The sequence below is a fragment of the Chelon labrosus genome (genome assembly GCF_963514085.1).
Source record: "Chelon labrosus genome assembly, chromosome: 16".
NCBI classification, from domain to species: domain Eukaryota; kingdom Metazoa; phylum Chordata; class Actinopteri; order Mugiliformes; family Mugilidae; genus Chelon; species Chelon labrosus.
Window position 1 is genome coordinate 25,040,122 of NC_140349.1, and position 15,682 is coordinate 25,055,803.

At 45.1% G+C, this 15,682-nt stretch overlaps 1 protein-coding gene across 1 annotated transcript; it reads left to right on the plus strand.

The window, feature by feature from the left end:
- Positions 1-2,134: 2,134 nt before the first annotated feature.
- sox4a (SRY-box transcription factor 4a) lies at positions 2,135-5,819 on the plus strand. Its single transcript, XM_084563426.1, has one exon. It carries the CDS (start codon positions 2,636-2,638, stop codon positions 3,749-3,751), a length of 1,116 nt encoding a protein of 371 aa, XP_084419552.1. The 5' UTR covers positions 2,135-2,635; the 3' UTR covers positions 3,752-5,819.
- Positions 5,820-15,682: the final 9,863 nt, after the last annotated feature.

The following is a 15,682-nucleotide window of genomic DNA, read 5'->3' on the forward strand; positions in this document are numbered from 1 at the left end:
GTGCCCACCCCCCGCCCCCCTTCCCTTCCTCCCCCGGCCCGGTCATGAAGGCCTCAGTTACAATTAAGCCCAACTCCCTGTGAAGAGGCACACTTAGACACACACACAGTCACATGCCACATGCTCATTTGGCCTACAGTTTGCTCCGAGGTTAGCCTGACATATAGGTTATGTTTACGTTTTATTAAAAGCACATATTAAACTCTCTGTCAGTCAGCTTAGAAATAACAGCAGTAAATATGATTTTAACATTATTTCTTAAAAGCTGCCAAAAAAAATCAACATTTATGTACCCCAGGCTTAGCAAAATGCTTTTTCGCCCTACTAACAACACAGTTCTGGCAAAAGCAAAGACAAGCCCAGCATTTTTTTTTATTAATTTTTTTTTACGTCTTTACTCAAGAAAATGCTAAACATTTGCACATCATCCGCGAAAAACCCACAGCCGTCTAGTTAGCGCCTCGCACACTTTCAAGAAGTCGCTGGAAGTGCCCCAGCCTCCCACAGCACCCTCTTAGAATGACACTACCCCTTTAGGCGTCAACAGAGCTGAGACAAAGCGCCGGTGTGTTTGGGGTAAACACATGGCTCCGGCAGCTCGCAGAGATGACAGAGCGATAGGCCGGCGTGCGGCTCAGGATCCCAGCGCTGCCACAGCAGTGCATCTGCCGGCGAAACGGTGGAAAGCTACCTGACAGCTGCTTCTCACACATCAGATAAGATTACAGGTATACCTGCTACACCTGTTTAAACCTGTGTGTGTGTGTGTTAAGCCCGGGAAGGAGATAGGGAGCGATAGCAAGCTAATCTAGTGGCAGGTGCACACTTGTAATTGGGGCAGCCAAAGATATAGACTGATGAAGGAGCTCATTATTATTTATGTGTTTGATTTATGTAAGCACAGAAGGGGGTAAACGGGTTGAGTTGTGAATTTTTAAAGAGTTTATTAGTCTTTTTTTAAAGCTTGACATAAATCAAGAGTACACACCATAAGTGCTCATCTGATGTAATGTCAGAGCGGGACCTGATCAGACAAAGTATCCTCTTTTTCTTATTTGTTTTCCAGTCATTAATTAAAAGTCTTGCATGGTGGAGCTGTGAAAACACCCATGTCAGACTTACGTCGCAGGATTAGAGGGGGCCTTTGCCACCAGCAGCAGATGACATCACCTGCACGGTTTAATGATGGCTGCTCGAAGCGGCCCGATCACAGGACGCTGACAAATCCGCTGTATGCGGTTATACACAAGCACATGCATGCACACAACTCCCGCCCGCTCCCTTTGGCTCTAGCCTGACATCTAGCGACACAGGCTGTAACGTGATCCTACATGACATTGACATGTTAACATAATGGGGCTGTGAAGGAGGTGGAATCTGTGCATTGTAGAGCAGGAGGCTGCTGCTGGAGTGAGGGTGACTTTTTTTTTTTTTCTTTCCCTGTGAGGCCCTGGTACATAAATGAATCTGCCCTGTTTCATAATATTCCTAATTATTGCTTTTCATGTTTCCAGCTCACCGCAGTGTTCTGATGTAGAGTGTCAGTGAAAGCTAGCATCACCTGAGCTGCATCTGTTTATTTTACTTCCCGCTGTGATGTAATGATGGGAACCGGTGTCGTAATGATTTGCAAATAACAGGCTGGGTGAGTTATGTTTGGGTGGCTTTGCCCTCTGCTACATCCCTGCTCGCCACACTGCAGTCTGACTAACACAACATGTTGTGGCTTCTTTTTGTGTTCTCTCAGCATTTCCTTGCCCCCCCCTCCCAACATTACTCAGGATCTAAATTTAGTCAGTACTCATCCACATGAAAATAATGTGCTTCTAAGTATATCTTTGCTTCCACTTGCAGGCGGGACAAGGACACTATATTCCCTTAAAACACACATATATAAATATATATACACGCGCGCGCACACACACACACACACCAAGTCCGTCTTTCTTCCAGTGGAGTCTGACAGGAATGAGGTCAGACACACGGTTCCTCATTGCACATTATTATTATTATTACCAGTTTTTTTATTCAGCCAATGGGAGGGCATGGGGCGTGGTTTAGTGAAAAATCAGGATGGAGACAGGCGCTGATTGGGCTTTACGTCTCGCGATGAGGGTATATAACGGCGAGGTTCTCGTTGTTGTGTTTACAGTAATATTACAGAGCGCGCAGGAAACAGGGAGACTATGAGAAAGCGCAGCCGCTCCATTCAACCACATGGTTCCTCAACCGCACAGACAAGCTGCGCTGCAGACAGCCAGGTTCACATAAGGGACTTGCACTGCTGTTTCCCACAGCGGCGCGTTTTCAGCCTTGCCGGGCGAGTTTTCAGTCGCACAGGCAGTTGAAAGTTGCTGTTAAATAGTTTCGGGATTTATTTTGGTTCCGCGAAGCTCGTTGGTAAAAGTTAAAGAGGGAGAAAAGACGACTCCAAAACGGGCTGAGCTGAAAAGAGACAGAGAAGAGACTTGGATGAACTTTTTAGACTTGCATTCAACAGTGGTCTAGTGCTGAGGCGCTTGAAATAAGAGCAAGTGAGGAATATTTTGTGAAAGCCTACGAGGCATTTTTGCGCACTTGAACTTTGTCAAAGCACTGCACTGAACAGAGTGTTTCCAGACACTTGGGGGAAGAGATGGTGCAGCACATGAACCAGACAGAGAGCGCCCACGCTCACTCACCCGGCGGGGACTCCACGGACACGGGAGAAATGGACTTGGAGATGGATGCGTCTCCTACCCCGGAGTCCCCCTCCTCCCGGGAGCGGAGCGACTTGGCGTGGTGCAAAACTCCGACGGGGCACATCAAGAGACCCATGAATGCCTTCATGGTCTGGTCACAGATCGAGAGGAGGAAGATTATGGAGCAGTCGCCGGACATGCACAACGCGGAGATCTCCAAGCGGCTGGGGAAGCGCTGGAAGCTGCTGAAAGACACGGACAAGATCCCGTTCATCCGTGAGGCGGAGCGCCTCAGACTCAAACACATGGCCGACTACCCAGACTACAAGTACCGACCCAGGAAGAAGGTGAAGTCTGGAAGCGGAACGAGTAAGCAGGCGGACCGCGGGGAGAAGAGCGGGGAGCGCAGTGCCAAAGCCGGCGTTAAAAGAAGCCCCGCGTCCAAAGGAGTGAGCCGGACGCACAAACAGGGGAGCTCTAAGAGCGCTCCGGCGCAGGACTATGCGTCTCCCGGTGACCACCAGTCGCTCTTCAAATCCAGGTCAGTGTCTGGCGCAAAGCAGATCCCGGAGAAGCGCACCGGAGAGGCAAGGCGCACCCACATGTTCGGCGGGGCAGGCAGCCTGGAGAGCGGACCTCCTTCCGTGGGAGTCCCGGCCAGTCCCACCCTGAGCAGCTCGGCGGAGTCCAGCGACCCGCTCAGCCTCTACGACGAGCAGAGTCCAGCCACCAGCGAGTCATCACACACCGCGCGCCTCAGGTACGCTCGCGCTTCCTCTCCAACACCGTCAGCCTCTCACTCTTCCTCGTCCGTGTCATCCTCATCGTCAGATGAAGAGTTCGAAGACGAGCGTCTCGACCTGAACCCGAGCCCCGGGTTTGAGAGCATGTCTCTGGGCGGCATGGGTTTCTCCGACACAGAGCTGGACCGGGATTTGGACTGGAGCTTCGGGGAGTGCGGGGCGGGATCTCACTTCGACTTCTCCGACTACTGCACCCCGGAGGTCAGCGAGATGATCTCAGGAGACTGGCTGGAGTCCACCATCTCCAACCTGGTGTTCACCTACTGAACGAAACACGGTGGAGTGGCACCGCGACGCCCCCCACCCCCACGTTTGAACTGTTCGACCCCCAGACAGGCGTGCGCGTCCAGACCAGAATATTTCCGCCATTCTTTCACTAAATAAGGGAGAGTGAAAACAGGAAAGAAACGGTGGCCTGTGCGCGTTGAAGCCCAGGTACGCGCCGCTCACAGACTTGGACAGCGCTTGGTGCGCTTGACGGGAACGCGCAGACGGGGGAAATGCTTAGTTTGCATTTGGACACAGAGGAGGAGTGAATGTAAGCAGAGAGCAGTGAAACACACAGACTTCAGCTCAAATGTTCAGCCCAATCCGCCGAGGATGAGGACTGAGACTGAACTTTTAGTATTGTTATCTTGGGTCGGGGAAAGAGACTGGAGAGCTAGTCATGTTGGGTTTTGTTTAAGATATAGCCAATTCACATTGACCATCAAGTTGCTATTCAGGTGTAATTTTTTTCCAAACTCGAAATCGTTTCAATATCAACGCGCATGCCCTCCGCGATTAGGAGGATTTTGTTGTTGTTAAATGCGTAAAAATGTTCATTGCTGCGTAATTACGCAATTTGTGTGACCGTAGGACACAATTCACTATCACCAGCTTCTCTTTCAACGGCAGGACTTAAAAACAAAAAGACTGATTCAAAACTTCAGAAACCCTTTTCTGAACCTTTTTAAACACTCAGTGCACAATTCAGGACCAATGTTCCCCGACGCGCATTCTTTCTGCCTAGTGCTTCAACTTTGTAGTTCCTCTGTGTCAGATGACGTTTTTTTATATTGATGTATTTATACCGGCCAAACTTTTTTATACATAGAAGTATTGTTCTCGTACAGGTCTCGTTTGTGTTTGTGCACATACACCTGTCTGTATCCAGCGCGGAAGGGCTAGAAGTGTATCTTATTTAAAATGTCCGACTTCTCTCACTTTTAAGGAGATTTGAGTGTGTCATGATTTTCTACTTGTATTTTTGTACAAAATCTATAGAACGGGGGTTTTCCGGCGAGTGGGTAGCCTACAACATTGTTGTTTGGATCTACATTGGTGTTTAGACGTGCAGAGGGGGGTTTGTTTGGCACAATCTGACCTCACACAGTGTTTACAGTATTTACCCACATGCTTCTTAATGGCACAGTGACTCCAGTTTCACCAGCCAAGTAAACAAAGCGCCACTGAGACTCCCAGTCTGAGTGGTGACTGTGTTTCCAGTACACACACAGACCTAAAAGTTTATAAGTGAAAGATCCCAGAGAGTCACTGTTTGGATAGAGCTAATACCTCTGTGTGCTTTTTATCAAGATAAGTTTTATTTGAACCACTGGATGGAATTTCACACTCATTCCACTTTGCCTAGACTTTGGAGGGAGGGAGATGTATGAAGTGCTTCATCTGTTATTGCGCAAATTGCATCAAAAAATAGTATTTAACCTTTCTGTACCTGTTGGCTAAGTATAGCAGGCTAATTGTTTTCCTATATTATGGCATGGCAAATAGCATTTGTATTTCAGATTCAGGTATATGTAGCTATAGCTGTTGTGTTTAAGATTTTTAAAAGAATAATAACATGAAGATATTTATGTAAACTGACTGTACTATAAGCAAAGATTGTGTGTTTTATGTATGATGATGATCAACGACAGGCACTAGGACAGCCATCTTTGGACATCCTTATGTTGAAGATGATTGTGGTCCAGGAGTTTCTTTCTTTTCTTTTTTTTTTTCTTTTTTTTTTCAAACTTCGAGACATTTTTTTTTTTCAATCGTCCTTTTTCTTTTTTTCATTTGTGCAATATGCTGTGTATGATCATGTTTTGTCCAATCATGCCAATATCATTTGATGTTTATTACTCAAAACCAGCCAATGTTTGGGTCAATCACTGCCTCTCAGACCTCTGTACAGATTGTCGTTTTTTTATTTGTTTTTCTTTTCTTCCAAGAAGGAAATAAAATCAGCTGGAACTGAAAAGTACAAACTGTTTTCCACTTGTGGTTATTCACTCTTTGAACCTTTTGAGAAGAGCACGGAGAAGCATCGTCTGCTTACAAAACAATTTGAAGTGCCACAGAGGAGAGCAGCAGCGGTCGCACACACTGATGCCTGTTTTTTTGTTTTTTTCATAGCTGAAAGTTATTTAGTGTCTCATTCCGTAGCTGAGCCTCGTGCAGACTCTCCACTCTGATGTCTACTTTCTGTTTGTGCATGTGTGCCCGTGAATATGCATGCCCGACTGTGAGTGTTTGCTGTAGGTAAGTGTGCAGCTGCAGACTGTGAATCAATAGCCAGAGCATGAATCGATAGGAGTGGCCTCTCTCTCCCTCTCTTACTCCGTCTGATTCTACACGTGCAGAAAACGTGGCTGCCATGGAAACACTGTATCCAAGAGAGGGGTTGCAATCCGCTGGGGAGCAGCACGCCGTTCCTGTGTGTGTGTGTGTGTGTGTGTGTGTGTGTGTACGTGCGCGAAGAATAAGGGACACAGACTGATCCATCAGGGTGGGGTGGACGAGGAAGGGGGGCGGCGGCAGACATTTCTGCAAGGCATGACTGGAATAAAGGAGGAGGCGTGTGTGTCTGTCTGTGGGTGTCTGTGGGTGTGTGTGCCAAAGGAAAGGAGGGAGGGAGGAGAGGGTTCAGACGGGGGGTGTTTGTCTGTCCTGGTGGATTGTGCAGGAGACTGCTCCCAAATCCAATTAATTCCTTCTGGATGCATTCATTTGTCTAGTACATCTGACGAGGAAGAGAGAGAGGAACACAGAGAGAGAGAGACCCCTAAGGTACAGTATTTAGTGTGTATCAATTTACGCCCTATTCCACAAGAGACATTGGTAATTATTTCCATCTCTCTCTCTGTCAGGAGAGCAGGGTCGTCTCCAGCTTGCCTCTGACATCTCGGGCTGGGTAATGAGAAAAGATAAGGCATGGTCATTACACACACCTCCTGTTTTCAGAAAGAGAAAAGTCCCCAGAGTGCGGTGGATTCTGGGAAATAAAAAGACGGCGATGCCCTCCTCGTCCACGCTCACACGTTCACACACTGACCCACATAGAGATGCATGCATGAGTGTACTGCACACTTAACCTTCACGGCCGATTACCACAGTTTATTTGTTGCCTGTGTTAACCTGAGTGAGTCAGACAAGACCAAGACAGTACGCTTAGAACGCAGGCCGAAAATAACGCGGCAGTTATGTGAGTGTGCAGCAAAGCAGAACAAAAGTACGCTTTGGAAAATAATTCCTTTATTTAAGCTATTTTTCTGTCCACCTTTGTGATGAATTTCCTGTGATTGATCTCACTCTCTCACCATATATGTCTACTGGATCAATCCTGGAAGCAGTGCTAGTACATCTCACAGGTACTCGCACTTGAATGTTTCAATTTCCTGCTACTTTATATTTCTTCACTACATTTCTGGTAGATACATTGCACTTTTTGCTCATTTATCTAAACTTACTGGTTTCTTTTCAGCTTTTATATATGCGTCCAAACATATGATAAGCTTCTGCGACAGCCTGGCGACCTGTCCAGGGTGTACCCCGCCTCTTGCCCGATGACAGCTGGGATAGGCTCCAGCTTCCCCGCGACCCTTAACAGGACAAGTGGTTACAGAAGATGAATGAATGAATGAACGTATGATAAGCTTAGAAAATTAAAAACATTGTTAGGTTATATGAGGGGCTTTTAATTAATCCAACATTTCACAAAATAGTCGCATTATAAAGTCATTCAGAGCACTTTTACAGACAGTGTATGTGTAACTGTGCCTGTCCTACCTTTGTAATTATGTCACGGCCCCTCAAATTCCTTCAAGCAACGAGGCCCTAACATAGGTTGGGAACCACTCAAGGAAACTATCTAACTATTTAAAGCTTCTTTAAAGCTGCCCAAAACAAAGGTGAAAAGAAGGCAAGGTGACGTTTTTTTTCTTCTTGGCATTACGCCTCTCATCCAAGAGAACTGAAGAAGCCACTTGGATCAAGAAAAGTCAAACAGGTCCGGATGTTTTAGAAACACCGTGGCCTGGATGACTGAGACTCTTCACGGAGCTACTTAAGAGCCACTTTTCCTTGAAAAGGAACAATGAAATTAAATTCAGTATCACACATGGGGGCACGGTTCCAGTGAAATAAATGCTTTTGGTAATCTAAGTACACCTTGTTGATGATACACGTTGACTTCAGTAGGTTGTGCAGGACTTTCACTCACGATGGAATGAATTTAGTTTGTTCCATAAGGTTCTATAAGATCCACGAGACAAATAAGTTAGTGTGCAGCAGCGAGCTTGTTGCCGTGTCCTGTCATTTCTCTTCTAGGAGTATCACTATGTGACAGTGATGTTTGTATATGTGGTGTATTTAACCCATTTACAAACTCTAGACACCTCCATCACAGCATGGAAGCGCGCTATTCATATACTGCACATGCACATGTTCACTGCACTCTGTATTTTCACCATGTTTGAGCAAATATAAGTTACACCGTTCCTATCAAAGTCCCTAGCAATATTACCGTGATGCCATATGAGATAAACACACCATGAAGTGAGAACAGATCGCTGCTCACCGCTGAGCTGGTACTCCACAAGTCCCTGCGGAAATATTACGGGAGCAATATAGAATATCATATTGATAGCGCTGCAGATAAAAACACAATTGAATCTGCACAGACGCTGCGCTATTGAACACCACTGATGCATTCACGGTCCCTGCAGAATGCTACAGTAGAATTAGGGAGATTTTTTTTTTTTTTTTTTTGCCGCCGGTGAAGTCGAAGGCGGGACGCGAAGTCATGCATGCACAGACAAAGAAAAACACAAACACCGCTGTCATGGCAGGCAGCCCAACTTTGTTTGACGCGTGACGGCCAGTTGCGCGCCACTCGTCTTCGCAGCTTCTTCAAGGTCGAGCAAGCTGGGGGATCGTTTGTCCGGCAGAAGTGCGAGGAGAAAAAGTTTGAGGAGTCAGTGTGAACTTTTTATTTCGCGTCATGTGTCGGCGTTATGAGTGGAGACAAAGGACGAGGAGTTAAACCCGGGGCGTCCGTGCGTAAAGTTCGGAAAAGTGAGACCGATGGAAGGAGGCAGGTGAGATTTTAATAACCTGCTTTCATATACACTCTACATTTTGAGTTTCTTTATTACTTTTTTGCTTTCATTTATAAAATAACGGTTTGCTTTAGCTTAGAAGTCAGTAAATAGAAATGTTTTCTCAGAGGTTGAGATTAAGTGTTGTATAAAAAGAGCTGTATATAGGTGGTTTTGGTGTGATGTATGACACTGATTCTCGACTATAAAGGTAACCTCTGCCACACTCCAGTCTGCTGAAGTGTGCCCCTAGATTTGTCCAGTAAATGAAACTCTGCTCGGAGTGCAGACTGTTCTGTTTCAGCACAGCAAGAGCTGGACAGCGGCTGCTTGGAATGATGTGTGTGTGTGTCTGTGTGCGTGTGTTGGGCATGCAGTGATCACAGTCTGTTTGTCCAACCAACAGAGGCTCGTGGGTGTGGGCTTGTGAGTCCAGATGCACATTACAGTACAATCCAGTAAAGTGGGCAGTTAGTGTAGGGGTTAAATGATCTCTGTCAGCGCAGGGGTGGGCAGAGGACATCTTTGCCCCCGGGGGCTCCTGGCTGGATAAACAGGGTAGTGCCCCCATTAAATGTCCAACTGTAGATAAACTCTGAGCTGACACGAATTGACGGATCGTAGCGTGGAAGCAGTTGTAAACACTGTGGCTCTTTAATGGCGGACTGCTTTTCATAACAAACAATGTAAAGTGTATATATCACATCTATCAGCACATCTGTCAACAGCCCAGCCAGTTCAAATAAATCCTGATGTAGATTCTGCTTGGAGCAGCCTCAGGAACTGTGATTGACGGCAGTGTTGATTTAGAGAAAGTAGAAAAATGATTGCTGTGGGAAGGGGGTGAAGGTTTCAAATGAGTCACTAACACTCTGTTTAAACCCACTCCCTACAAGAAAACAACATCTCCTTAAAGTGTCTTAAACAAAACTGAAGTGGTTTTGCAAATGTGCTACGAATGAAACCTCTTAAATCTCATCTAATCTCATTATACGTATCACATAGGTTCATTTAAAATACAATTTCACACATCCACCAAAGGTATATACAGATATTAGATAATCGGCTAATTAGTTAGTTGGCTAATTCCAAATTTATGGCAATCGCAATTAATTGGTAGGAATTTATATTCTGCTCACTTTGCAAATCAAACAATTATCACTGCCACCATAAATATACCCATAAAGATTTGTATTGTGCAATGAACTTCAGAGCCGGAATGATGAGTCTGTTAATAAAGTAATTAATTAATTAATTAATTGGCTCGTTGGCAGGAAGTTAACTGGCAACCATTTTGACAATTAGTTACTTTTCAAGCAAAAACAATAAGCATATCCTGGCTCTAGCTTCTCGAAAGTGGCAATTTGCTTCAAAATGCTTCCTTTTTTGTCATTTGTTGCAGTTTTATATATGTATATGCTCATTCATTCATTCATCTTCAGTAACCGCTTGTCCTGTGAAGGGCATATATACACATATTCAAAGAAAACACAACAACATGACTCGAAAACCTCACCATGAGGCCATTGTGCATTATTTAATCTTTCTTCAAGTGGAGGATAAAAATAAAAAATTCAAACACAAACTGTTCTCCGAAAACAATTAAGGCCTCCCTCTGAAAAATACACAACCACTCCTCCCTAATCATTTTTACACGGCCCTGTGTTGCATCTGGGTTTGAATCACTTTTAAAGTCTCTGGGCACATTAAGTTCAAAACAGTTCGTCTAGGTGGGCGCTAAGAGAATAGAAGTCGTGAGCAGAGACAGTGGCAAATAGCAGAAGGTCTTCACAATAAGTGCTTATTAATGCTGTGGGACTCACAAGAGGCAGTATCACTCCTCCCACATCCAGAATTGGGCCTGAGTGTGCAGTCAGACATTGTGGAACACTGTACAGCACATAGAGGACTCATTGTTAAGCACTGTGCTGAAACAGTTTAGCATGACAGAGGAATTCTGAGTCATAGTGGTAGGTGTTGTACTGTGCTATGCTTGAAAGGATGGGGACAAGTTCTGAGAACATTGAGGCTTGGATCATGATTTCTAAAAGCTACGTACGTGGCAGAGTGCGCAGTCTGGTTGTGCTGAATGGAGTTATTTGCTGTGAAGTGGAACACTGACATTGTAGCTAAAAGTGGTGAAATCGTGCCTGTGTGCAGCTGCTCATACGTGACATGGAAGTAGTTTTTCAGCCGTGACGTGGATTACATCGACCCAAGATACAAAACTGTACCTCGAGACCGGCGACCTACATTTAGCGTGAATTCAGACGCTCCAGTTGGAATGTGTCATTGTTGCTGTGACACGGGCTAAATTACATCATCTCCTTGGACAGCTGTCTTAATTTCAGCGCTCAGCTTGTCTGAGCCCGTGCCAACACGGAGGAAAACAAAGGAAAAATGAAATCAAAGTTGTTAATTCTGTCCAATTGAAGAGAAAGAACATTTTCTTTCACCGTCAGAAACCAGTTAAAAATATAGCGGGTTTTGCACTCAATCCCCACATTCCATTTAACTGGCAGCAATCGCTGGTGAGAAGCCAGACGGGGATCATGTCCTTGACACAGGGTATGATGCACCTCCAGTTCTGGTTAAGCTCTTCACCTGCAGGAGTAAATAAGCAGCAGGTGATTCATTGCAGGCGCATGGCATCCACACCTTCCCAAGTGTCACATTGTCCTGAGAAAAACAGTTACATTTCCCAAAGAAGTTCAATGAAACATTTTTTCTGCCTGCTCTTAAAGTTGACATTTGTCCTTTTATAAACAATGTCTAAAGCAATGACATTTCTATTAGCCTCAATGTGCTTTGATTTCAGCGCCAGTTTGTAAATTGCTAGCATGCTAACAAAGATAACGGCATCAGTAAGACACCTGTGCTTTCCCTGCACATGAAAATGGTCTGTTATGATAAACATAATATCTGTTTAGCATCTGCATGTTAGCATTGCCACTGTTAATATGTTAGCTTTCTGACATTAGCATATAGCTCAGCGCTGTACCCTTTAACGGCATCACGTCACATGCTATCGGTACACATTTTGCGTACTCAATCGAAGACCGCCATCTTTGCGTGTTACTTATTGACCTGTGAAAAGCTTAAAATGCATTGATGCAACACACGGAATGTTCCTGAAGTGTTCCAGTAAAGTCAGGTGGTCTAAATCCAAAAGAGCCATTGCCTCAGCTGTTCTGTTCAATAGATTATTCAGCTTGAGTAGACAGAGAAATTCAATCGATTTTCATTTCTATGGATTAGTAGTCACCAGATCTAGAGAGGCCACATCTTGAGATTGGAAGCACAGACAAAGATGATATAACATAAGGGGTAAATGTAAAGAAAGGAATTCCTCTGCACAAATTGAAGGAACATAGACGGAAAAACATGAGCCACTTAAATGTTACCTATGGTGCAGGATAGGCTATAAGTACCGATTTCCCAAATTGTTTCACAAGGCCCCGATTCAATTCAATATTGATTCATTTATATTTCACCTCTGAAACAATTTGACTTACCAAACTAATGTTGTCATTGGTTCCTGAGATTTATACTTACACGTTCAATATCTCTAGCTGGTACATCTTGCATATGACTTTGCTTTTTTTCCAGCTCTTCTCTGTCACCATACTTTTAAATCCACTCATCTTCCAGGCTCGACGCTGCTTTCTTTCAGAGTTGTAGCTTCTGTCGTATTTTGGATCCCCCTCACATGTGGCTGCTCTTGTTCCACGGTCTCTCATGTCTAGTCATGCGAAACCAGTCTCGTGAGACCGCAGCAAGATTTCTATGAAGAGGATGCAGGAAATGGCATATATTCCAAATATTGATCCAAGGATGAGTCGATATAGGATCTTTCAAATGCATATCGATTTGGAAAACTGATTTTTTAAGACCCAGCCCTAGCTATGACTTATACAGTGCCTTGAAATAGATATGCTCAGGTATAGGCAACAATTAAGCAGAAGGCAGGAAGGTGTGACAGCAGACAGCAAATAAACAGGATATGCTAAACAGCTCCAGTAGTAGGATTACAGCTCCACAGGGGCCTGAGGTGTTTGGAAGGGTGTCAATACCAGATGGAGGCAGACAAACTAACCACAACACCTGAACACACTACTCTGGTGTTTGGTTTGTTTTTGCTCTCAGCAGATCTGTGCTGTCTCTGAGATGAAAGTTTTTCCTTCACGAAACACAGCAATGGGAGGCTTGATGACATCTCTCTTGTCCTTTCCTTCGGCTGGCTGCCTACTGAGCAGCGATACGGCCGGGCTTAGCGCAGAGGCAGGCGGGAACGGAGCACGTGAAGATGCTTTTGATTACTGAACCCGAGAATTGGTTCTGAAGCTCAAAGCCACACCTGCGGGGGTCTTCGGGAAGAAAATCCTGCGGTGGGCTTTAAAGAGATGTTCTCGTGCCATTTGAGGGATGACGGTGGACTTTAAAAAGACACGACAGACTCAGCCGAGATCACTAGCCCTCATCATCTGCGAGGGGACGATGAGCAGGCAGTTTCTCCGACAAGTCAGTCCTCCACGTCTCCTGCAGGTTTTTAATGTTCAACTCTGGGTTATTAAGCTCTCCCAGAGATGAGAGACTGCCCCCCTCCCTCTTATGAATGAACTTGGAATGTCTCAGTACAATAATCAGATCAACACCAAGCAGTATAGTAACTTTAATAAGATGGTGAGACTTGAGTGGTTTCTGTGACGCTTAGCATGCGATGCCGTAGGAGCACAGCTTGGTGGTTGTGGCTTCTACTAAATCACGCAGCTCGAAGGGAGCATTGCAGGAGGGACAGTGCGATGCTCAGGCAGCAGAGGAGGGGAAAGAGCAAAACATATCTGTGATGCATCTGAGCGCACAAGCAGGGGAGCAGGGGAGTAGAGGCTCAACCGTACAACAGCTGTCTTTATGTCAGGAACCATGCCTTCAACGAGAAGACCGGACTAGATCAGGTACAGTAAACTGATTCTTGTGGTTTATGATTTAATTAAAGAGTTTATACAATAATACAGAGAGGAAAAGAAGCGTTTTGGACATCAGCCCATCGGTGCTATAGGAATACCGTATCTTTATGATCCTGGAATCAAAGTTCAGGCCAGTGGGTGCACAGTCAAGCTCACCCTTGCAAGAGCTTGTGAGGTTTTCATGCTTGAGGGTGAAAAACTGCAAAAGGTCACTTTTGTGAAAACATTTGCAAGGTCAGGGAGCAAAGAGATTTATATCTTGCGCGTCTAAACGCTGATCTGTGGCGACTTTTTGAGGGGGCGTTTTGATCATCTGGCGCTGCGTTAATGGCGGTTTAAAGTTCAAACGCGGACTTTTAAAGCTCGTTCCCAAATGAGGCCCCCGTGGCTGTGGCCGCGCATCTGATTTAAATGGGTCCATTCACTGGCGAAAATGACTAAACAAAAAAGTCATGCTGCTCATCGTTACTCATCATGGAGACTCGGTCTAATCGTTTTTTTTCCCTCCAAATTGACTTATTGAGGGCATTCATGTGCCCCGCAGTGACCTCAGCACATTGACTTCAGAGAGTGACCTGAAAAAGTTGGTTAGCCTCCAATTTCCTTCAACAACATTAGAGTGTTATAGGAGTAAAAAAAAATAATGTGGTAAAAAGCAGTTTTAAGGTAGTGGCTGGATTTAACTTCTTCCTCTTAAATATAAATATATACACTTTTTTTTTTCTTCTGATCCAATAAGTGGGCATGGTTTATCAAATCATATTTAAATGATTGCCTTTATTTAGACCTGGCAAGTGAATTAGCAGATGTGTACAGGAGAGCTAAATTGTGTTCTAATCTTTCCATTTTCTCATTTGTCGTGCCCATGCCTGTCAGCAGCAGTTAGGTGCAGAGTAATGATTTCTAATTGTATGCTTCTCCCTGCCGCCAATTTCAGACCGTGGTAAACCGATGGTTAGCTCTGTCAAGACATGCGAGTGATCGTTGTCCCTGTTCTCTTCTGGCTACTTCTGGCCCGTTCCTGCTCCTGCTGGGAAAAACTACACACAAAATGTGCCTGGCCTGTACAAAGCATTAAAAGGGGGAAACAGAGGCGCTATTTTGTGTGCCTATATGGAGTGTGTTAACATGTCGTGTACTTGTGAGTTTAAGTGTGCGTGTGAAGGCGTGCACATCGCTGCACGTCTGGAGGAACTGCGAGTTATGTTGTTGTGACATGCCTTGTCTTCCGTTCTGTAGAAAAACAAAGACAGTCGCTGCTGGATCCAGACAGCATAACTAATTAGTCACGAACGCACACGACAACGCACACACACAGGGTACGGGGCGCACATACACCCAGCGTGGATACATGCGGCAGCCAGCGAGTAGGATATGATGTCACCTCCATAACCATAATTACCCGTCATAAATCATGTGGTGTGACACTCTGTCACAGAGTGAATGGGTGTCCTATGTGCCAGCCAGGGATGGCTGCACTTTACTGCCGGGTGCCACCGTGCCACCGTACTACGGACTCGCTCTGACTCAAGTGTGTGTGTGTGTTTAGACGTTCATTCTTGTTCACTCATCATAGCCTCCTGAATGATACAAAGTGCTCTTTTATGGTTTCTCTGCTATTGTTTAGTAACAGTCTGCTTGACACGTTGTGAGCTTTTTCCTGGTGGCCGTTTGTCTCTGTGTGAAATGAGCAGTGTGGGGTGAGAACCAGCAGATTTCTCCTTTCTTTTAATTACGGCTCAGTATCACTGCTGATTTCCTGAATCAATTCGACTGGATTCATGTAGAGATATTTCAGTTTTAAAACAATTTTGCTGAGCTATTTAAGCGCTTTGGTTCGAGAATTGCAGTATGTCCACAATATTCCA

What these genes read in the sequence shown, in the direction of transcription:
- sox4a (XM_084563426.1), top strand. Translation starts at nt 2,636, where the DNA reads ATGGTGCAGCACATGAACCAGACAGAGAGCGCCCACGCTCACTCACCC.